This window comes from Uranotaenia lowii, chromosome 2, assembly GCF_029784155.1.
Source record: "Uranotaenia lowii strain MFRU-FL chromosome 2, ASM2978415v1, whole genome shotgun sequence".
Classification (NCBI taxonomy): domain Eukaryota; kingdom Metazoa; phylum Arthropoda; class Insecta; order Diptera; family Culicidae; genus Uranotaenia; species Uranotaenia lowii.
In genome coordinates, this window is record NC_073692.1 from 431127220 (window position 1) to 431152548 (window position 25329).

The 25329-nt window shown below is 37.1% G+C and overlaps 1 protein-coding gene across 1 annotated transcript in view; it reads left to right on the plus strand.

The window, feature by feature from the left end:
- The first annotated feature begins 11656 nt into the window (after positions 1-11656).
- Positions 11657-25329, plus strand: part of LOC129743522 (serine-rich adhesin for platelets-like) — a 65625-nt gene continuing 51952 nt past the window's right edge. The window contains exons 1-3 of the mRNA XM_055735560.1: positions 11657-11747; positions 11849-12131; positions 25101-25188. Of these exons, the coding sequence (XP_055591535.1) occupies positions 11657-11747; positions 11849-12131; positions 25101-25188 (462 nt within the window). The remainder of the gene's footprint in view (positions 11748-11848; positions 12132-25100; positions 25189-25329) is intronic.

Below are 25329 nucleotides of genomic sequence, written 5' to 3' on the forward strand. Positions count from 1 at the left end.
GCACATTCATGGAATGATGGATGATATCGTTATCTGCCGAAAGGTACGTCTTTTCTAAATTAAGTAGCGACCCTTAACTTTAAGCAGAACTTCAAATTGTACCTGTGAAATAGAAGAAATACTTTTAATTTTCACAATTGATTGTAGCAAAATAAAAGGAAAACAAAAAAATAACACTCCCTCTCTCAAAACGTAACCCCATTCCTTTTAGTTTCAACTTTTCCGGATGGACACCACCCAAAAGTTACGACCTGATCGACCAACTTCATCATACGAATAGCCGATAGAAAAGAAGGGCCGATTGAGTGGCGAAGCAAATTAATTTCCCAATTCGATCATTTTAGCTATAGTTTTTAATTTATTAAAATCGCGAGCGCTCTCATCCGCCAAATACCGAATAGGTGACCCTTTACTGCTTTGTGGAGCCGCCGAATGGAGGTTGCGATGAAATGCAAGCAAAAAAAAAGTAAGAATTGAGTTTGTTTGACAGAATAACTTTTGAGATCGAGCATTTTTTTTCTTCTCTCTATCAATTTCGTTTGTTGCCATAGAAAGTGTGGGGGTCGTTGGATGGTTTGGGGAAATTGGGCTTCAGATGAGGTATTGGATGGATTTTTTTCTGCTGTTCATTCTTCTCTGGAATTGGTCACTTGTGTGTGACTTGGGAAATGGCTTCGTCTCTCGGCAGCAGCAGTAGAAAAGCTCACCAAGTGTGGGGTGGTCATTCGAAATCGTGTCCTGTCTCTGTCGGTCAAATGCACGAAATGCGCCGAACGATACTTGTCCTACTAGATATGACGACGGCGATGATGATGGCGATGGCGACGACGATGCATGATGCCTATATGCAGGCGCTACTATTTGGGGGTTAGAGGAAGGAGGCTCACACAAACTTAACTCCAAGAGCCGTTTGGCTGGTCAGGAAAAGTGGCAACGGCTAAAGCAACAGCATTTGGAAAATGAAATAGTAAAAAATTGAATGATTTTTCCCGTAAATAAAAACACAGTGTATCCTTTTTTTCGCTTCTCCGGGTGAGGACTTTCCCTCTCGCTCGGACATCGTGGGGGCATCGTGTTTGGGCATCCCGGTCCCTCCCTCCCGATGTATGGAGAGTATGGAGATGATTCGTCGTCGTCGTCGTCGTCGACGTCGTTTGTTGGCTGCTGACGGTGTGTCCTGGCCTGGTGGAGTTCAGTTGTTCAGGCCATCGGTCGGTCGATTCTCTCGCTCCCGAATCCTGAACGAACGAACAACACAAACGACGACGAACATCGTGGAAACATCCTCCAAACCAAAAACGACGACGACGAGGAACTTGAAAAATAAAAATCCGCGTTGTTGATATATTTTCGACGTTTGTTATGTATATTTTTTGTTGTTGTGCTGGCGATTTTGCTTTGGCGGACCGTGGCCATGGTCAGGCCAGGATAGACCAGGGCCGGGAAATCCAACGAGAATAACGAGTGGCGATTTTTTGGTTCTTTTGCCTTGGCAAGTTAGGACAGAACAACTCCGGCTCTCTATCCAGTCCTAGTATTATAGTCCTAGATCCAACAGCATCCGCGAAAAGTGGTTCGCTTTTCGGAATGTGATGCACCACAGAACCGCACACACATCACGGCACATGGTAGCTGGATGAAAGTGGGTGGGGAGGAAAATAAGCACAGTGGAAAAAAGTGGCCTCCCTCCTAGTGAGTGAGTGGGTGGGTGAAATGGGGTGAAACTGTACTCTTTGAATAATAGGAAACCGAGAAACTGGTCGTTGGAGGAACCAGGGAAAAAAAATCATCAGCCGAGGGTGTTTTGGGCAGGGTGAACAGATGCAACGAAAAAAATCCGTTGGTCAGCTATCCGGCGTAGATATTTTTCTCTATTTTTGCAATAAAAAAATAACACAATTCGGATCGAGTGACTGGAGTGGCCTGGGCTTTTAACTTTATGTTTGGTTGCTGTGCGTGTGTGTGCCTGTATGTGTACTCCAGGAGGTACCCTGACCAACGTTTGTGTTGTGCATAAGTCGTCCTAGTCCTCGTCCTGGCACGGGTACAGGGTTTAGGTGCAGTATGAAGGTACCTCCTAGTGCTATGCGCCGAGTTTTTTGGTCATACATGTGCAGCAGCATGATGGTCGTCGCGCGGTCATCTCGCATTGCTTCGATTCAAACATAACTTTTTTTCCCTCATCTCGCGCCGTTGCGTTGCCAAAAACATTTCAGCTGGATCCCTTAGACGGATGTGTGCGAGGAAGAGGCCAGCGACTACTATGAGAGGGAAGGAAGGGGCAAAACACACCACGAACAACAAACTGTGGCAACCGTCGTCGTCGTTGGAGTCAGAAAATGACGCGAGACGAACGCGTAGCGTGTGGCCATCGTCCCAACTTACCTTCCTCAATATAAACTTGAAATCGTGGTGCACCCCGAAAGCCTGGTGCTTGCTTGAGGGAAAGAGATGAGACAAGCCGGGAAATTGTTGCGTATTAGGTTTGCTCTCTTTCACGCTAACATCACCTACTCGATTTGGATAGTGGTGTGAGTTTGAATTTGATCTAAGTTTTTTTCTGCTCCCGACTACCGATTGCGTTCATCAGAACATAGCCGAAGGTGTGAATCGAGTTGTTACAAATTTCCACTCTATCACATTTGATTTTATAAGACGTTTGCTCTATATTGTTTTCTGATATTTACATGTTTTTCAATTTCCTTACTCATACTTAAAGTAATCTTTTCAGGAGTTCATTGAAAGCTTTTAATTTGCAGTTTCTTTTCCACCTCAATTTCTTGTACTTTCAAGAAAATAAATTTTGAAAAATATCATAGGATAAAGGATACTGACTGGAAATACGAAAAAATTTCAAAAATATGTAATAGTTGCTTCAACTCTGAAAATGAGAACTATGGCAATCATTTCTTTATTATCGAAGAATTTCATACTTTTACGTACTTCACCCCTTGGGCTATTAAGGCCTTGTGAAAAATCTACATCTAAATCGTATTCAGAAACTTTAAATAAATAAAACTATCATGACATTGAACTTAATGTATAATCGGTTGGAATAGGTCGTAGGTTGTGAAGGGTACATACAAGATTACTCTTTTTAAGCTTTTAAAAACAGCGAAAACCAAAGTTTTTGTTTGAAAATTGTTGTTTTTTTCATAGGAGCAGACTTTTGGAAAATCATTTATACATTTTATACAAAACAACCAGCAAATACATGCTTTAATATGCTAGGGACCTTACCACGAGCAGTCATGGTATAGGATTCAAACGTTGGAATTTGTTTGATATAGGGCTTTTAATAAGTTTCTTCGTCCATCAGAAATCATCTGTCTCAAAGGCTCGGTACCGGCTATACAGCTTACGAGCTCTGGAACTACCCAAAAACTTTTGTTTGAGGTTTGGTTTTAATTACTTATAACTAGGCAACACTGTCAGCTTATCAGAGAAAAATTTGAACATTTTAGCGATCCACACTTAGTTCTTCGCTTATTGAAAATTAAAAATGCTGGCATGAAACTTGACTTACCTGATGACCCTTTACCGTTGTTGCCGATCATGTACTTGATTTGAGCATTGTGGACATTGGCTCTTATTCTGCGTCGCGCATGACGTCATGATAGTCGAGTCACCCAAGTCATTGTATTCCAGTGAATGTTCGGAAAATCGCTCGAGAAAAGCAATCAGGATTGGTTTCAAGCTTGAATACTGATATCTCCGAGTGCTGTGATACGCACGTAGTAAAAGTACCCATTGAATATCGTACTTTTACCCATGGGTACTATGTCGAAAAACAACACTAACTTGATCGCCACGTGGCTAATCGACGGTGATCGACATACTTGGTGATACATTTTGAACGTCGCTCCCTCAATCATTCCCGAACGTCTACCCTAGCATCATTGTTGATAATGTTTGTTATTGATAGACGATCATGAATGTTTCAAAAGGAAAAATCTGAAGAAATACCAGGGCCACATGTTCAAAAAAGCCGTAGCACATGCTGGACAGTTAATTGCGGTAACTTGTTCAAGATTTTGTCCTTCTACTCAAAGCGAAAATTAAAAATCATAGATCGCTCAAAACTGATATATATCAGTTATGATCCTAAAGGTTGAAAGTCGTCAAGGAAGGAAATCATCATCGAGACGTTCGATAGCTGATAGTCTGCGTCATGTATCGCAAAAGTGTTTCAAATACATACATACATGATTGTTTGTTTGATTTGGTTGAAGAAGGAAAATTTGACTGCTTTGATTTTGTAGCTCTGAATGTATTCAAGCATGACTCAGTGAAAATTATTGGTTTTCGGAACATTGATTCCAGTAGTCGGTTGAAATGAGGATTGCCCCTTCGGATGAACTTTGTGAGTTCCAACCCTATTCTCGTAGTCACCGTGGGTGAGATCGTCGCATTCGGGTGACGATTTTAGGTAGCAATTGTCGGTTCGTTTTCAGGTGACGACAAGATAGAAATGAAAGGAAAATTTACGAAAGTTAAAGTAAAGCGAAGTTGTTAGTTGTTGAAAATCAATAAAAAAAAATTATAACCAGCATGTTTTTAAGCAATTCAATTATCTACAAATTTGTAAACGACGAAAATTTCTTTTTATAAACGGGTTGGAGTTGAGGGGTATTCAAGGGATTTCTATTACTTAATTTGGCTGAATGAAATTTCAAACCGTTAGTTACCGATAATTTTTTTGTAACATCGTTTTTTGAAACGGCTCATACCTCATAGGCTGTAAGGAGTCAAACTTGTTTTGTTTGTTAACAATTGTGTGTTTAAATCTAGTTCAACATGTTGTTTCGAAAACATTCAGAGGGGACATCCATACTGTTCCGTTTCCTGTGAGACTTCCACCCGATGGGTAAGTTCTTCGTACCTATGTCTGGCTTTGGTCGAAGCCTTCCACAGCGCTGAAAACTGCAATAGGGCTTACATTGGTAATTGGCTTAGACTGGACAATAAAGTTGTAGGATTGTATCAGTACTTTATCAAAGGATGGGAAATACGAATTTAGCAATTTTTTGAGATTGTGATCAAGATTATCATTTGACTTACAGACGAATTGTTGATACCGATATTTTGTCCTTGTTTCCAGCCTTAACGTCTTGATGGAATCCGCATATTGTAGCAATTTGACCCACACTTGCGAACGTTCTTGCGTTGAACTTGATCTATAAATAAATATTATTTCTGCAATTTTATAATTAAACTTTCGTAACTGAAAGTTCAAATAAACAAGTGTATTAAAAAACTTGCTGAATATCCTCTTTATCCTATGAAATGGGAAGTTTCTAATCTCCTGCACAAACCGTAACTTTTCTTCCAAACTATTACAATAATTTTACCAGCGCTTCTTCAAATCGACGTAGAATATCATTCCCAGGGGCCAGAAGTCGTTGCGGAAGTCGTACGGTTTACCGGTCGCAGCCTCTGGGCCATGCTCAGCATTCGTCATAATTAGCTCCTCCTCCAGATTGAATTCGGTACAGATATTCGATATACCGAAGTCGGCCAACTTTATTTGGTTGTCTGCATCGATCAGCACCTTTTCCGCCTTCAGATCCCGATGGAAGTTAATATTTCAATCCATCGGCCAGGTCTCAAAATCTGGCCATAATCACAGCTGGCTAAAAAAGTTTCTATCCTCTTGGCACCGATGCAAAAAATTGGCCGGACTTTTGGCATTAACAAGGAAAATTTTCCGAAGGCAAAAAACAAAAACATAAGATTTACAGTTCGGGGTTCATCCAGTCACTCAGCTGGGAATGAACACCTGTCACTTGCTCTCACCTTGCTGTCACCTCACTTATACCGACTGTTGGAATAAGGTGACAAGAGTCGAGTGACAGTGGGGTGACTCGACAATCATCACGTTACGCGCGGCGCAGAGTAAGGGCCGTTGTGGACAGTGTTTGCACACTTTGCACTACTCTCACACAGTGGTTTTTTGAATAATCAATGGTTTAGTCAGCTATCAATTTGATTCATATTAAACGGGATTGTGCCAACGTAAGAACTTAATTACACAATTAACACACGACGTATTACAGGACACGACACTTAACGTTCTTACAAAACGGAAAAAGGATTCAAAAATTACCTTTTTTGTCGACCGGTTTCGGGCTCGATGTTGCCCATCTACAGGAGGATGTCCGACTGATCACACAAAGAAATTAAAAACACTTGCAGCATCCTACTATGTCGTAGTATTTGTCGGGAGGATTTGATAATGACGGATTTTGGAGGAAATAGTGCAAAATAATTTTTTTTCTTTTTCTCTTGCATAGTAAATATCTCAAAATAAATTTTTAATTTTGGAAAAAATTGGTCTGATAGTACTTTTCACATTCAATAAAATGCCGCATCAATTTTGAATGTCCGATTACTAGTAAATGAGTTATTGGCAAAAGAAAGTGTCCCATTTCTAATTGAACTAAGCTTTAGTAATGATCGTATATAAAGGTGTATAAGCAAATTTAGAAATAAAATAGAATGAATGGGGGCCGGACATTCGGCCGAAGGCCGATAGGCCGAAAGATGTTAGGCCGAAGGTCGCTAGGCCGAATGGGTTGAAAGGCCGACGGATGTTCGGCCGAATAGGACAATAGGCCGAATGCGACATTTGGCCGAAGGTTATTTGGCCGAATATTATTTGGCCGAATGGTCATCAGGCCGAATGGGCGATAGGCCGAATGGTCATTAGGCCGAATGGTCACTAGGCCGAATGGTCGTTAGGCCGAATGGTCATTCGGCCGAAAGGTCACTAATCCGAATGGTCACTAGGCCGAATGGTCACAAGGCCGAATGGTCGTTAGGCCGAATGGATGCTAGGCCGAAAGATCGTTGGGCCGAATGGTCATTAGGCCGAATGATCGTCGGGCCGAATGAATGCTAGAAGGTCGTTAGGCCGAATAGCCACTAGGCTGAATGGTTGTTGGACCGAATTTATGCTAGGCCTATAAGACATATTATCGCTTTCTTGCATGTCGGGCCGCTCAGTAGTAAGGCCGATCAGTAGTTAGGCCGAATGGTCGTTTGGCCGAATAGTCATCAAGCCGAATGGTCATCAGGCCTAATGGATTGCCTTGTGATCATTCGACCTAATGACCATTCGGCCTTATGAACATTCGGCCTAACAGCCATTCGGCCAAACGACCATTCGGCCTAACAGCGATTCGGCCTTACGACCTTTCGGCTTAGCATGCCGACATATGTGAAAGATTTCTTATTGAGCTCGCAACCATTCATGACGATCATTTAGCCTTATGGCCATTCGGCCTTACGACCTGTCGACCTAGCATCCATTTAGCCTTGCGACCAATCGGCCTTGCGACCATTCGGCCTTGCGACCAATCGGCCTTGCGACCATTCGGCCTCACGACCATTCGGCCTTACGACCATTCGGCCTTACGACCATTCGGCCTTAAGACCATTCGGCCTAATGACCATTCGGCCTAATGACCATTCGGCCTAGTGACCATTCGGCCTAATAACCATTCGGCTTTATGACCTTTCGGCCTAGTGATCATTCGGCCGAACATCTTTTCGGCCTTGCGTCCTTTCGGCCTAACAGCATTCGGCTGGATAACCGTCGGCCGAATAACCCATTCGGCCTAGTGGCCTGTTCGGCCAGATAGCCCATTCGGCCTAACGTCCATCGGCTGAATGACCTTCGGCCGAATGGCATTCGGCCTCATGACTTTCGGCCGAATGACCCAGCCTCGATTGAATGATTGAAACATCAAAATGATCAAAACACAAATTGGTCGGGCCTTCTGTGGAGCATAGAACGCAAAGACGTCAGTGTCGGATTCTTTGGTGTTTTTTCCGTTAAAGGCTTTTTCAAAATTGGTTATTTTGTCTACAGCAATCAAAAAACTGAATAAAAGTAGGTTGGAGAGCTTGATGCTCCCCGCTGTGTATTTTAACATTTCAAATTTACATCAGTGGAGATGTAAATGATGATTATCTGCCGATTACGAAAAACTTCGCAGTTCCATTTCTACGCTTATATCAACACAAAAGTTACGTTTTTCTCACAAAATATTTTGCAAAATTCGCAGCAATAATGATATCTTGCATTTCCATCTACAGTTTGCGGCAGCTAAAAAATCATCACTTTTTCGCAAAGGTTATTTTCCAATTAAGCATTGCTACCCTTTCCCCAAAACTCAAAACACTATCTTTGCTTTAATTCTTGCAAAACTTGCGACCAAATATTTTCATTGTATGCATATATTTTGCCAATTATCAACTTTACTTCAAATTTCAATGAAATAAACAAGAGCATTAAAATATATGTGTATTCTCTATGATCATTTCTATCGAGGACAGAATGTAACTAAGTTAAAGTTGAGTAAAGTTGAGATTTCATCCAAATAATTCAGAGTTTGCGACAACAGGAACTGTTAAGAGCTTGAATTAAAGGATCCTGTTCAACAATCCTGAACAAGGTCTCTCGAAGAAAAACTCATGGAAAGCAATTAGGAATTTGATGATTTTTGAGGAGATTCGGAGAGATGAATTAATTTTTTTAAGCATTATTTTTATGAAGGCTACTTTTTTTAATATGCATATTGATTTGAAAGGAAAAAAACTGCATTATGTGCTAAGGCATTTATTTAGGACTACCAAAGTTTGGCGGAAATTTAATAACTAACGTGTTTAAAGTCAGCGATCGCTGAGTTCGTTGTTTTTTCAATCCATTTTTTTCGTTTTTTTTGCAGTAAAGAAAACTCGAAAAAAAAACGCTGATTCTAAATGAATCCAGTAACGATTGAGAATTATTATTTTCTAAAATAATTCTTTTTAACCAATTTCGGAAATTTGATCGGATATAAGTTTAAAACCGCATTGAAGAAACCGTTATCTATTTTCCATATTAGGGGTAAAAATTACTAAAAACTAACGGATAAATTAACGATTAGTAGATTAAGTTGAGTTCGGCCTCGTCTAGCACTGACTCTTTTAACATATGTAGGGGGAAGGCCATAATGGCCACACGAGGCAAAATGGGCACTCTATAGCACGATTAATTTTTTTTATGAGTATAGCAATGATTGATTCAGTTTAATAACATCATTTAAATTCGAATAACAAAACTAAACAGGTTTGAATTCTGTATTTTGAGTTTTATGAAGGTTATGGCCCGTTAGAGTTAAAAAATATGTTTTGAAATTGTCAATTTATTCCCATATGATTTTACAAGCTTCTTCCAAACCTTAATCACAAAGTGTAGGAAGATGTTTGTAATTGATTTAGATTTTTTTTAGAATTTCCAAATTTGAAGATATATAGAATTTTCATTTTTCTGCACATTTACTTCGGTATCTCACTCACACATTAAAATATCGTAATGCAAATATTATGAGTCATTTTCATTTAACCTCTATAGTATTTTTCTAAAATATTTGACTAAAAATATCAACGCGTTTCCGCGTTCGTGTTGTTTTGAAACAAAACAATGCATTTAAGAGTTAAGGGTTTATTTCCTATTCCCCACCGTATTAGGATATATTGACAGTTCTACACGAACACCACCTTAGCAGAAGGCCTCAGCCCTAACCTCAAACCATGGGAGAACAGAATGGGTTTTTGAGAAGGGCGCATGATAAACGCGATTTACCGGTACTAATATTGACAAATTCGCCCTGTGAAAAGCGATGCACAGATGTTCATGTTTTGATGTTTTTGGGTGTTCAGGAGTGCCAAGTGCATTGATATTTGGAAGATGATTAGATTTTTTTAGTTGCATTGATTTTATTGAAAAAGCTATTCATGAGTACTGAGAATTTGCAGCTTTCCCGTAGATTTCTATTCGAATTTGAAATTAAAAGCATCATTTATCTGAACAAAATAACAACTGTCTGTTTTGCACACTTAATCGATGTAGCGAATTATGGTTATGTTTAACATAATCAGAGCATGTAGGCGATTATTTTCAAAGTAAACATTCACTGCTACAAAAAAGTAAATTAATGAAAGCCCCATTAACTTACATTTTTGTAACAGTAAATGATTTTACACTCATTTAAAAGATAGAATCGACTCTTTTTTTAATCTACCAAGCAGTACATGGAAATGTTGTAAATTCCCCTTCCCCCTTTGAAAATTGATTATCAAAAAATGGCTTATCTTCATCCCGTAATGAATTCAAACGTTTAGCTGTTGATAGTTCAAAAATTTAATCAATTCAGAAATATTATGATTAGTTTAATCCATCGAGAAAAAAAAAAGAATAGTTTGAAACATGCAACTGATTTCAATAACGCACCTAGCATCACTGGTGAGGCCGCCAGCAAATCAATATTTGAGGTTATGGCTGGGGCCAATTTTGCGTCAATACCATCGTCCGTATATACCCTTATAGAATGGTTCCCGAAAAGTTCAAAATGAATAAATTGAGAACATTTTTGTTTTGCAACCACTACTTGGCATAATCGCTAGCAGTCACACTAAATACTAGAAGCCTTGAAAGCTAAAATGGGCACTTATTAGCAAAAGAAACATCAGCCAAACGATGAACTCTTGCTGCCCGAATATCAGAGAACCATCGGATTTGTTGGTGCTACTGTATTAAATTTTCCAAACCTGCGTCGAACTTTGCTTCCAAGCTAAATTCACTAAATCACACAATCGATTCAAGACGCGAACGCCACAAACGTGGTAAAGTGTCTATAATTAGAGAAAAAACACAATCGATTCTTACCCAAAATTACGCTCCTTTACAGCTATTTTTAACTATGAATTGTATTGAATTGTAAATTTACTGATCACACCACTTTTAAAAATGACTACATTGCGCCGAGAATTTTTCTTATTATATTACCTTTGCAGTTATTTATAGATTAACAGGGCGATATTCCCATACAAGGCCTGTTCTCATGCCACTTCCCAAACTGGGCTCATCAACTGAATCCGTTGAGCTTAAATTTTTGATCTCCCTCGTCGTGTAGGAAACTCGAACGATGTGTTCAATCTATTTTAATTATTTCACCAAATTAATGAACGTTCATTCGCCTGCCTTAATTCGAGCGCCTACTAGATGTATGCTCCTGTTCTTCTTGTCGATGTATTTTCGTACATCCACCTATAGATACCTATCGTATGAGCCGCCCAGGCTGCTTAGATGAACTTCTGCATACACTTTGCATCGGCTGCTTCCTGTTGCTTACTTTGACCGGCAGGCCATCGCAGCATCCCTGGGGATTTTCTGGAAGAGTGGGAAGCGACCATCCAATTTGGTTGGCCAGTTCGTCAGTCTTCAGTAGGGGGAAAGGTGGAATCCGGCGAATCATTATCCGGGATGCTCACTTCGACGTTGCATTTCTTCTTGATTCTCGTGGAGTGTTTTGAAGGTCAACGGGTATATTGAATCCATTTCAAATTATTGAATTTTTTCGGGATGAAGGAAATAATTGTTTGAAAAAAATTCTTGTGCTCTAGAAGTTTATCAAATTTGACATATTGGCTTTACCGTTTTGATACAAAATTCAACCTTCTTGAGTTGATATGACTTTGCTTCCATTAGGTATCCTTAACGTATCCTCGCTAATCCAACCTGTTACGGTTAGTCTGATGGCGTCCTTTCCACCACCCACCCAACATGTTAAGTTCATCAAAATTGACCGGTCGGTCATGATAGAGCAACATGCAGAAAAAAAAACGAACGCTCCATCTCACCCCAACCATCTATAAACTCTTCCAGCTCACCATCGCAAATGGGAAAGAAGCGATAGATGGTAACTGAATTTAAAACACCCACACCTTACATCATTATAGTGATTATAATGTGGAAAGATAGGAACTTCCCATCCCGCGATAGCATGAGCGAAAATTTCAGCTCATCAACATCATCATATGGGCGACTTTCCGACGTCCAGAACTTTGCTAACTGTAGAGAAGGGAGGAGGGAAATCATTCTCCGTTCCTGTTGAAGCATATTCTTCCAGCAAACGCGCGGTTATCGTTCCGAACATGTTGCATATCTCAACGTGGCACATCCCGCGGCAACGTTGTCCACTTTCCTGGCGTTCGCTGATCTTTACTCGCTCCGATCTGTCGATACTGGAGCGATTCCCTGAACCTCCTCCCCCGCAAACTGTATCCGCTAGACGCCGTAGATGGTATGATGATTATGATGATGGTACCAGCAGTTAGGACGAAGGAGATTCGTTCCTGGTAGCGCTACATCTTTCAGGACCACGTGACGTTCCAGTTGAAAATGAGGACGAAGCGAAAATCAAAAGTCCACCCACCCAGAGAAGTCAGTTGTATGATGTGTGCGCTGCTTATCAGCAGAAGTCGCAAACCCCTTTTCACCTACCACCTACACCTAACTACACCGATTGACCGATGGCCGTTCCGTGGAATGCTCCGCTTGTCATACCCACTGTTTTTACCATATCTAGCATCATATGTACAAGCGAAGATGGGGAGATTTCCGATGGTGAATCGTTTCCACTCCAACACCGATCGGTGGACGATATGATTTTTTGCTATTTCAGTATGATAATCATATTTTCGTTTCTCGCGTTCGTCGAGCGCAGACGAAATTATTCCGAGTCAGTCAATATTTTACACGTGTGTAGCTTTTTTCATTTCATTCTCTTAACCTATCAAAATTTTTTATTTTGATTTTTTTTTTTGAAATTTCAGTGTGAGTATTGGATATTTATCAAAATATTTAATAAATCCTTGCAATAAAATTTATAAACATTTTCTAAAGCTTAAATTTAATAAAAAAATGAAATTTCGCGAGGACAACAATGCAAAACTCACGTCAATGTGGCGCAGCTAAATGCACAGAGCAAAACTTAAAAAGTAGCACCTCGTTTTGTTTGTAGAAAGATGAATAATTCTGTGGACAACAATTTTGTTTTTTTTAACGGATAGTAAACCATATTTTTCCCAGTTTGCAGTAAAAAAGGCTTAATGAAGTTTTACTTGATTTTCACGAAAATATCGGAACACAGCCGGAAAAACGAGACATTTTAGAAAATCTTTAATTAAAATCTAATATTTGTAGACAAACTAATGCAGTCTCTTCCAAATACACAAAAGTTGTTTAGAGATTGTTTTAAAAACTGGAATTTTCAAATTTGTTTTAAAAATAAAAACACTCAAGAAAAATTCCATTCCCATATATTTGGGACAATTGAGTCAAAATTGTTTTAGTTCAGATAAAATTTTAAGAAAAAAACTCAAAGAAATATAATTATTATAAACAATTTTTAAGAATCATCTTCAATCATCTACCAAGTAGTATATTGGCTTGTTTAATTAAATCCGTTCATTCATTTAAACATTTAAATAAGAATAACGCTTAATTTCTTATGCTTATAATACGTACAAAGCCAGATCTTGTCAGCATCCCGGTAAATAGTATTAAAACATTAACTATTCATCTTATCTAGGCCGGGCCCACTCTGCAGTATTAGACGCAGAGACAACTGGAACTTATGGAAGAAGAATCGTGGACAATAGTACAGACCTCGTTCGTTTTTGGCAACACGCCCGTAAATTTTATGTTGCCAAAATCGAATGTTGCCAAAATCGAACGGTTTTTTTGTCACTTTTTTATTTTTGATTTTCATTTCAAATAAGTCAAAATTGATGTAAAACCTTATCTTAGCATAAAATTTTTCAATTTGGCTCGATTATATTAGTTTTGAGCAGTAAAACATGGAAAAATTCGTGTTTTTACTGTTTAAAACTATTATAATTAAGCCGAGTTGAAAAAAATCATGCTAATATTACGTTTTACATTAATTTTGATTAATTTGAAATGAAAATGAAAAAAATGACAAAAAAAATCGTCTTTTTTGGATGTTGCCAAAAACGAACGGTTTTTGCTAGGATGTTGCCAAAATCGAATGTTGCCAAAATCGAACAGGGTCTGTACCATACGTTACCGTTGTGATACACAATTCAATTCGTAACGGTTGGGAAGACATACATATGCTAAAATTTAATGTGCTCCTTGACGATGAATACCGGAAATCTGTTCTCTGATGATTGGAAATGAGATTTTTCTGCACAGGAATTCAAATTATAGAGTATTTGACTAAATATTTAACTGCCATACCGAACTTTTGACTTAAACATTAGATTAACATTAGCTTTGAATATTGTTGAAGTTTGTTCATAGCATCTCACAAATTATATTCAAAGCTTTGAATTTCAATGGGTCGTCATCTCCGATCTTCGATATAGCGTCTTTACTCGATCTTGAAAAGAAGATGAAAATAAAGAAAATAATCATTATTGCACCCACAAAATCTTTCCTAATATTGCAATTTCAAAAGTTTGGAAAGGTGGAAACGAAGAGTTGCCCTTTTAAAAAAAAATCTTTTAGATTTTTTATTTTTTGTAGAATATACGACGCATATATATATGCGTTTTTACTTTTATACTGTTGATTGAAAATAATTTCTAATAAAAAAATTGAGCTAACCCAAATTAAAAAATACCGATGAGGTTATAAAATTGATTCAGAAAATTTCAACAGCAACATATTCATTATACCGCTGCAAAAATTGACTTTTTGCTCCCATAGGGGAGAAGCAGGTTATATGTGCCTATTAAGCAGAATACTGATTTAATCAAATATTACTTCGAATATGTGTACAAAAACTATATACTCATGAGAAGACATCTACATTGAAGGAATTTTTATGTTGAAATCTCCTTCAGTTTTTGAGAAAACGATTTTATTATAACTGTTGTCAAAAACGCCGAGCCTCAAACCGTGCGGGCTAAATGCGCCTATTAATGTTTTGAGCAAAATTTCTCTTTTCAGGCAATATTTCCGTATAATTTCATTGAAAATGCTAGAAATTGATAACTTTCATACGACAAAGCAAAAGATCTATAAAAACAATGTATTTAATTATTTTATTAATATTATTTATTAAAGACCCTTTTACAATTGTCATCTGGGTCAAGAAAGTAGTAAGATTTACATTTTACAATTCTCTTAATAATCCAGTTTCTTTAAAACATTCTATCATGCAATTCTCTCTCTCCTCCTGATTGGATTTATAATTTTATGGAACAAAACAAAAGTTAGAATTGCCATAAGAAGGCAGTTCATCCATAAGAAAAACTTTAGCTAATCGGTTATGAGATCTTCAATTCTTTCTTAAAGTGTTAATTAGAGATTAAATCCAAAATTTAATGATAAAAATCATATATTTATTCTATTTAACTTGTTATTTTTAGGATAGATGCTTTTTTACAAACACGATAGGGGCATACATTAACACTCTCTTATTGCACTTTCTAATCATTATTAAACGTTCATAAAAGCTTACATTTATTCTTCTTTTTAAGTACATTTGAATAAGAATCAAAAACTCCCCAAGTTTGTGTTTTAGCTTCTCAACGTATCATTTTTAAAAGTCTAAATAATAAATCAAAAGGTATCAAAACCTTGAATTGAATTGTATTTAATTTTTTTTTTAGTTGGTTAATTCATAAAATTCATTCTTGCCTTATGTTCAAAGCGTATCACCCTCGAAATGCATTGATTAGATTTGCTGTCTATTCAGCCATTTCGTCAAACAGCCGTAGGCGCATTTAACCCGATAGATCTGTTTATGAACACTTTCCACTATGTTTTTTCGATGCAAGAATGCAAGAATGGTAGGTATAAAATTAAAAAAAATTGAAATTTCGCACTAGACTTATTGCACAAAAATTTCGTACAACTTTTTCGCCATCGATTTCGCTCCTTTTTTTGTCACCATTTTGATATACGCATCTTAACTGTACACAAAATTCGAGTGTGAATTTTCTAATGGACTTATCTTCGATTTAAAAGTCACTGCTTTAAGTTCTATCAAATATTCGTTTTTCTATTCTTTTTTTGCTACAGAATCAAAGCATACATGCTTATGCTTATGATCAGGGAAGGGATTATGTCATAGTCACGAGCCAAAAATTGCGACTAGTGACCCATCTTTTTCCTCACATGTCGTTAGTTTAAGATTTTTTCGAACTGAAAACATGCTATAAATGATTTTTTTGGTAAAGAAAGATTTTTTCCATTATGTCATTGATCATTGAGATCTTCAATATATTCATGACACGATGGTTAAAATGGGTCTTGAGAAACATCACCAGTGTAATTTTTTGCAACTTTGTTTGCCAAGCTAATTTTCAATATGCTGTACTAAGACAAACGCTTACTAACAATAGTTTAAAAAATGAAAATAGAGATAAGCGTTTTTAGAAGCCTTTTTTAAATACTCCATTTTGTTCCGAATTTCATGCATTGCCCACTCTTCTAATACGTGATTTTTTTTTACATCACGTGAATGTGAATGGTATTTACTTTCAACTAACGTCTCTTCATGAATCAATTATCAGAATTTCCTAACTTCGTAGGCACTTGAGAATTCAGTTCAGTAATTATGAATAAGAAATATCATGGATTTTGGGCTGCCTCAAAACGCTCAAAGTTTTTTTTAATCTTTCATTTTGATGTCACATTGAAATACATAAAATGTTGAGATCTGGTGGTTTTGAGAAACAAATTTTTCCGAAAAATTGTCCTTCTAGGATTTTGTTATTTGAAAAACCGATGACATATGGAATATTTAAAAATTAAATTAAATCAAGACTTGCTCCAAGCCACACGTTAACCATTTGAATATTCCAAGGCAACCTCAATTTTTTTTCACAGGTTAAGTAATTTTTCAATAGGGTGGTTCTTGAAGTAATTTAAAAACTGGAAATAATTTTCATACCATGACCAAAAATCTAAAATGTAGAACTGTACGTTTTCTATGAGTGTCTGTTCAAGTTTAAGCGCTTATCTATAAGGAATAGGATTCAAAATTTCAAAACACATTTTAAGACTCAATTTTCAAGCTCAAAAATCGGTTATCTCGATGAAATAAACCTCTCATGGCTCCCGAGGAATTGGGAATGCGCGAGACGTTTGCAATGCGAAAAATAAAATCACAAATAAATTGAAGTTAAATAAATGTTTGTATGCTGCTGCTGCTGCTGCTGCTGGAAAACCCCAAAGAGATCCCAGTTTGTGATGACGGGTTACCGCTGGCTGCGGACTTGGTCTTGCCCGGGTGCATATGCGTTGCGTTTCGGAATTGGATTGTGGATGTCGCGGATGGCACTCGCGCCCCTATATAATATCATTAAAAAATCCATTTTGGTTCCTGCTCAAGTCAGAACAGGCTCGGTCGGATAGGACAGGCCGTTGCAAAAGCCGTTCCACAATTTGGTGGAAGGAGAGTGTCGCTGTATTCGAGGTATTTTTTTTTCTCAGGAAAAAAAATTGCTTCTGCCTCTACGACGACTATTATCTGGTTTGGTTTCGGAGTGGCCGCCAAATGGCATTTTTGCTTGGTACAATTTTTCTCCGTTCGGTTGCTTGCCGTCCCAAAAGTCCCGAAACCGAAGAGGACTAATGCCGTATCATTTCTGGAGCCGATTCCTCGTCCTCATATCCTAGAACCAGGCGATATAAATTCTCGCATTTCATTCCGTGTCGCAATTTGGCCAAGTGGATGTGTGTATGTGTAATGCCAATAAAAGCTATAACTTTTTTTTGTTTTTGTTTCAGTGTCGCTAGAGGGCGCGTATATCACAAATGACCGTCGCCTGCTACGATAACTCCAAACTCTCCTTGCGCTCGTACACACCAAATAATGCATACAGCTTAAAAAATAAATTAAAATACCAAAACATAACTATACGCGATTCGCGGTCGGTGTCTCACATCCAAAACTGGGGGCTCTGCCGCGTAGAGTGCCCAAGCAAGAGCCGGCGATTCCAACGATGACCGGTAAGAGCTCCTGGACCTGGACCAGAGGACCAGTATCGCTTCTTTTTTCGCGTTTTCTTTTTTTTCTATTTTTTTTCGTACTCGTCTACCCATCCATTTCAGAATCAGCTTTCTGAACGATTTTGGCACACCCAGGTTCTCATTTTGCATAAATCGCCACCCACTTTCACCCGGCCTGTGCTGTGCTGTGGTGCCACGTATCGATATGCAGCGCAGAAGGAAGCAGGGAAAAAATTAAAATCACCATAAAGAAGGTGGAGAGCCCATACTTCAAAAATTGTCTTTTTTTTTTAAATAAAAAAAACTGTCCTTGGTTATGCCGGGCAGGTCTCTGCGCTGCGACTCGACTTCGACGTTCGACGTTACTGGACTCGCGATACGGAACGATATGTGGACATCAGCCCGTTCCATCTCTTATAATTGCTGATCACATCGAAGGCGCAGACCGACCGGCTGTCCATAGTCCTCCTGTTCTCTGTTCCCCCTAGGAATTTTCCTCCTGTCTCCTGCTGCTTATCCCCAAAACACACGTCGTGGTCACTGTCAGGCTTTGAAGCGTGAAAAAAAGTCAACGTAATAAAGCATTAGCATTGCACACATTATGAGCATTGAACGGTGTGTAACACCATCACATACCTAAGTTGGGAAGAAGAGGGAGGATTCTCCTAGACCTAACTGCCGTATTTTTTCACAGTAACTCACTCTACGAAGGTACAGATCTCCCACCACTTATTGGAGGAGCCTTTGCCTTAACTAGAGTGTTCGTACCTACCCATTTCTGAATTGAACGCGGAAACAGCGCAGAAAAAATAATAGAAATATTCACGTCGAATTGTCTGGCCTTGCATGATGTATGGATACGTTTCACATAGAAAACTTTAAGTGGAATCTGCATTGGGCGGGCTCATACTAGGTTGATTTTAACTTCTAAACAGTTCTACACTAAGTAAAATTTGCTTAACTTGAAAGATATTTGCGTCCATTACATCTAACTTACTACAAATTGATCGAATTTGGATTTCTTTGATTCATTTTTTGTTTTTTTTTTCTCGAATGGGTATGCATTGTTCCAAGTGGTTTGTCCAGATGGAAAAGTCCACTTAAATTTTTAAAAATTCCTTTATCATCTTTGTCATATGCTCTATGTAAGCTTTTAAATGCTATCATAAGGTCTTTTAAATTTCCAACAGCTTGGAAAATAAAGAAAATCCTACCTATAAAGAAGAAATCTAATACCAAAAACTTCTCTAACATTCGTCTAATAAGCATCCTATGCGTTCTTTATAAGGTTTTCGAGCGTAAATTAAAATTACTAGGGTAAAATACCTAGTTTTTGAAAGTTTATGCTTGTTTTTTCAGAAAAACCATGTAGATGAATTGATTGACTTAAGTTTTTCCTCTCAAATATGGTTGGTTCGATGAATCAGACTTTTTTTCTTTATTCTCTATCTTTTTCATTGATCAAAAGTCTCAAAACGATGTTTTTATTATCTTTCTACTACAACCTCTCGATAGTCTAGTTTTCGACATTCAATTTTAGTTTTTGACACCAAAAGTTTTAGTTTTCGATAAAAACATTTTCATCTCCTTTGTTTGCAAATGAATATGAATATTTGCCTGAGGAATTGCTTGTCGTTTTTGACACCATGGAAACAGTATAAACATACACGGGAAGTAGGGTGTTGAAAAATAAATTATTGGATGAATTTTCAGCACTAGTTTTCGACAGCTGAAAAAACAGTTCAAATTCCATAAAATGCTAGCAAAATTATGAGCTCAATTACCGAAAATACTCAATTCAGAACCTTATTCATTCATTGATTTCTTTTATGTTGCTTCAATTTGAATAAAAGGTAAGTTTTTTTCATGATTCAAAATCATTCATATTTGGTTGATGACATTGAATTTTATAGGTGATTTAGGATGTTATTTTTATTTTTTTTTAAATTAATGATTTACCACTACTAAATAACTTATTAAGAGAAAATTCTATTTTCAACATATGCTAAACTGGGAAAGCAAAAATAGAAAGAAAAAAAATGAGCATATATAGCTTGAGCAACTAAATAGAAAGATAAGCCTTTTAGTAAAAATTTGTCGAAAACTAGCTCCTGTCGAAATCTAGAGTATCTACCCTAATTCAATCATTTTTAAATTCCCTGAGTCTTTTCAATGATTCTCAATGAGGATTCAGATCTTAACACAGTATAACTACAATTCGGACCAAAGTTCTCGATAATATTCTCTGTGCGTTTACAAAAAGCAACTGTTAGTGTTGCTGGCTTCAGATTTTTCGAAAGCCTTTGATACAGTTTCGCATGTAAAACTTTTCAAAATATTGTCGCACCAATTTTTGTTTTCAAGATGTGTGGATTCGCTGTTGGATTCTTTTTTGAAGAATCGAATGCAATTTGCTTCGTGTAATGAATCTCGGTTATGCTCTGCTCCGGTTATATCAGGGGTTCTTCAAGGCTCAATCCTGGGACCAATGCTTTTTTCTTTATTTATAAACGACTGCGTCTTGTAGAAGAAGTAACATACGTATGTTTGCCGAAAATGTTTAAATTTGTTTAATTCAATGAAATGAGACACCGTTTACTCAGTTCAGTTAGTAGCGATTAGAATCTTGTCACTTACCCTAAGTGAATACCATCATATTTTGGACTTTCCACCCAGAATAAACTGCCAACACTGCAGGGTAACTCATAACCACAAGCTTTGTTGGCTGAGTTTAGCGTGCATGATGACAACTTATGTATAGGTCGATTTGCGCACTGCCTGATCTCACTGTTTTTGACATTTCGCGATTCCTGTTTAGATTTAAGCCCTAAAATAAAAGTGCGGCAGACTGTCACCGCGGAGTTCCGATCGAACTGTCAAAAGTCGTTCCGATTGAGCATAACCATTTTTACCATTTCAAATTCGTGGGAAGTGTTGTAATCTGTGTGACTGTGACTTTCATTTTTTTTAATTGAAATTAATCAAGAATGCAGAGATAATTCATAGGAGCAAAACGGAAAGAAGCATTTCATTTTTATTTTAACAATTGACACAATGGAGAACAAATTAAATAATATTCACAAAACGAAAATCAACTTCACAATCTGCGACACAGCTGCACATCAAAAAGAAGTCATGCAAATGTTTACGTTATTGGCAGTGTTGAAAGATTACAGAAGCTTTTTCAGTGCTGCCAAATCGGTGAGAAATTCAGTCTGCCGCACTTTTAATGTAAGGCTTTAGTTTAGATTCCTTATTTTCCAATTCTGCACGCTGAGGAAGCAAAGCAACATTTGGGTCTATTCTCGAATTTTGTAACGTTGCAACGAGTGGTATATTTTTTTCAGAAGAATTTCCGTTTCGCTCGTTTAAACAAAAAAAAGATATTTTCGGAAACACTTTAAACGATCGGATTAGGAACGGAGGGGAAAGCAGATTCTTTAAAAGTTTTCCGCTTTGTAAAAATATCCGATTTTTTTTCCTTTCAAAACCGTTTTATCATGAAACTTTCAATGTAGATCAACTTCTTATCATGTTCATCACTTAGTTTATCACATCACTAATGTTTCTAACCGAACTTCACATAGGAAATCATCAAATATCTACGCACTCCGAGCAAGCAAAACTTATTAAAAACAGCGTTGCCAATCCACCCTACAACTTATGTTATTAAGATTTGTCAACAAATTCTCCCTGTATCCATTTTATTCCAAATAAGCGTGTTCACAGGTAAATCAAACAGCAGCAATTTACAGCACAAAGCGAATCGTTTTTCTGTCTTCATCAAAGTTGTTCCTTAAACGTTGAACGTTCTGAAACTTGAAAAAAAGAAGCTTTTATGATTGATTGATTATTCCTATGAATTTGCCATACATAAGAAAATTTTATTTTGTGTCCAAAACCAGAAAATATAAGGAAAATATGAATCCTGCTTTGAGTTAGAAGATTATAAAGAGTCTAAAAAACTTTTTGGTGTTTTGTTGTTGTTTATCATTAATGATTAATTTTTTTTTTTCAAAACTGATAGATTTGAATTTTTTAAACGAGTTGATTGGAAGATTGCCACAAAAAATCTTTAAATAGTTTTTCAGTAAATTTTCGTCACAGAATTTGTGTCGTAGATTGGAATATTTAAAAAAAATGCACTTAATTTTGTTTTCATTGTGTGCATTTGTAATTCTAATCAAAAAAAATCAGAGTCAGTATTTATCTTGGATTTCTTATTTGTAAAGATCTCAAAAGAATTTTGACATGACTTTTCAATGAAATTAACGGATATTTTAAAAATACAGCTAAACAGCAATGTTTTTGGTGAAAACACAGCATTTTTTGGTTCAGATCAAATTTTTCAATAACATTGTCAAATTCTTCCAATTGCTGATTTTAAAACATAGGCTCAAAAATTGATGGTCTCTTAAGTTCAAGTTATTTCGAATTTTTCAACGATGAAATTGTGTCCTTTAAATGTTATAGGTGAAATCATTCTTGGTTAGAAAAAAATAATATCGAAAAAATTGATTTTTGGCGATTTCAGTCACGTAAAAACCTTAAAACGATTTTCATTTCTTCATCCGACGTTTCGGCATTTATTATGCCTTTTTCAAGGAGTCTATTAATATAACATAATTAATGATGTGTTTAAAAAGATGTTACAATATATGGTGTACTTACTGAAATTTCTCGTTTTAATTGTTCAAAAAGTTTTTTGAATCTGCTAAACTGTCTTATCGGGAAATGTAAGTCCAGTTGTCTGTGGTGTATAACAAAAATATTAAAAGTTGAGCTTTCTACTTGCATGCAATCTTCCTTGGAATCTGTTCTACTTACTATTGATCTGGTTGAGATGGATATAACACTTTGAAAGTTTTGAAAACGAAAACGGATAAAAAAATAATTTTCACTGTTTTGGATGTTGTTTTCACCTAGCCACTACTGATGTTTGTTGTGTTTTGTGTGTTTGATGTATTATTATGTGTATTGATGTGTTTTTGTTTGTTTTTGATTGAGTTGAAAATGCCGGCATAGATAACACTGAGCCCTTCAGTATCAGTCTTCTCATTGACCGTGTTGCCATTCCTCGCGATGTGACACATTTCTATTTGTAGACCGGAAGTTAAATTGTGACGATCAATTATCCTCGTGATGTTACAATCAAAGGAGTGATCGTGTTTTATGCTGTTCGATTTGTGTCCGTCAATCCTCTTCTTAAGTGTGTTTGTTGTCATTCCAATGTATTGAGAATCGCAGTCATTGCAAGGTATCGAGTAAACGACGTTCAAAAAATCGTCCTGGTGTACCGGATCTTTTACTTTCGTAAAAATCTGCTTCCTTTTAGAAATCGTTTTCGGGCTCAGTGTCATCTATGCCGGCATTTTCAACTCCATCAAAAACAAACAAAAACACACCAATACACATAATAATACATCGAACACACAAAATACAACAAACATCAGTAGTGGCTAGGTGGAAAACAACATCCAAAATAGTGCAAATCATTTTACATCCGTTTTCGTTTTCAAAAGTTGCAAAGTGTTATATCCATCTCAACCAGATCAATAGTAAGTACAACAGATTTCAAGGAAGATTGCATGCAAGTAGAAAACTAAACTTTATATATTTTGTTATACACCACAGACAACTGGACTTACATTTCCCGATTAGAGAGTTTAGCAGATTCAAAAAACTTTTTGAACAATTAAAACGAGAAATTTCAGTAAGTACACCATATATTGTAACACCTTTTTAAACACATAATTAATTATGTTATATTAATAGACTCCTTGAAAAAATCATAATAAATGCCGAAACGTCGGATGAAGAAATAAAAATCGTTTTAAGATTTTTTTGTGACTGAAATCGCCGAAAATCAATTTATTCATTACCCAGTCGATAGATTTTTACTAAAAAATAATATTTATTGTCTTTTGTATCTGAGGTATAATTGTTGTCGAAATGTAGTAAAAAAAATGATGATATTGAATTGTAAATTCTTTTTAAATTCTTAGAAATCCAATTTCGATAGACTAAACTAATATCCAATTTACGAATGCGCCAATCATGAGGATTTTATCCTTTCTAGTATACAAACTACTAAATGTCGATCAAACAAAATCAATGACAGCATCGTTTTTATCTCGATTTTTTTTTCTGCCTACTGTCACAACAAAAGGAGTAATTTTTACGGGAGAAAATGAATGATTCGAGACAACTTCGGAAAAAAATAGAATCCAATTCACACATCGATTGATTAGTGAACTACAAAGCTGCTTAATTGTTCAAACATTGCTTCCAAATTACTGCACCAAATTAGAATTGAAATCTGTGTGTGCCTATGGATGTCAGTCCAATATGGATAGAATCGGGCATGGAGAATTCAATTCCGGAGTCCTAGTCAAACGCGATTTTCTCTTGAGGGAAAAACGGATGCTGCAACATAAGCATCAGCACGAGAAACAAAGGAAAACTGCTGCAGCCCACCCACACCAGAACCAGGTTCAGAATATCGGGTTCCAGAGTCTTTTTTTATGCTGGCTGCTGTCAATAGAGTCAACCTCCGAAATTTGAAGAGAAAATAGCAAAATTTGGTTAGCTTGACGATGATGATGCAAAAAGCAAATAATTTCTGACTGCATTGTCGCGCAGCGGAGATCCAAAATGCCGGATGTGGGGGATCGATTCCGGGCATAGAGCCACTTGATACAGTTTGATTTCCAGCTTCGGAACTTTTTTTTGTTTCTCTCGTAGCTGATTGTTGGATGCTGTTGTTTGTTCCTACACTCGGTCATTCATTTGTACATTCATTTGATCCGTTTGTGTCGAAAAATGGGATTGAACGTTACATGAGCCCCACATTTTTGCCGATCATAGAAAGGCAAAGACTGATGGATGGGTCCAGGCCAGGCTTTGTGTTCTAGTAAAGTAGCGAGTGCACGCTCTCTAAAAATCGACCACGTGAAACAATGATTGAAAGTTTTGACTGAATGATGATTCGCCATCGAAGGTGAAGTGTATGCAATGACACTGATTGGTAGGTAGTTTTGTAAGTGGGAAAAAAATTCAGTGGCTGGACTGACGTTCCCAAATATCCATCGATTCTCACAGAACAGAAGTAGTAAGTACGACCAGTACCAAAAATCTCCTACACTGTGCTGCAGTGCCATTCTGAATAAAGTATCGAGAGCATATAGCCAAAAAAAAACACACAATGCACAAAAGTAACGATAATAATGAATAATGTTCAGAGGAGTTGTTTTTTACCTCTCATAATATTTTCTCAATTCAGTCGTTCAAGTCAAGCGATGCGAGAACGAGAACGAGATGACGATTTCCGTGTGCATCACGTCAAAGTTGGGACGGCCAGCATCCGGAAGGTTTGTCGCCGGCATTCGTTCGTTCATTTCCCAATTCCAGGACAAGGACCAAACTTGCTGGACGAATAAAAATTTCAATAATTAAATCAAATAATTAACACTGAATCGACAGTTTCAATCTTTATTTGAATGGCCAATTGT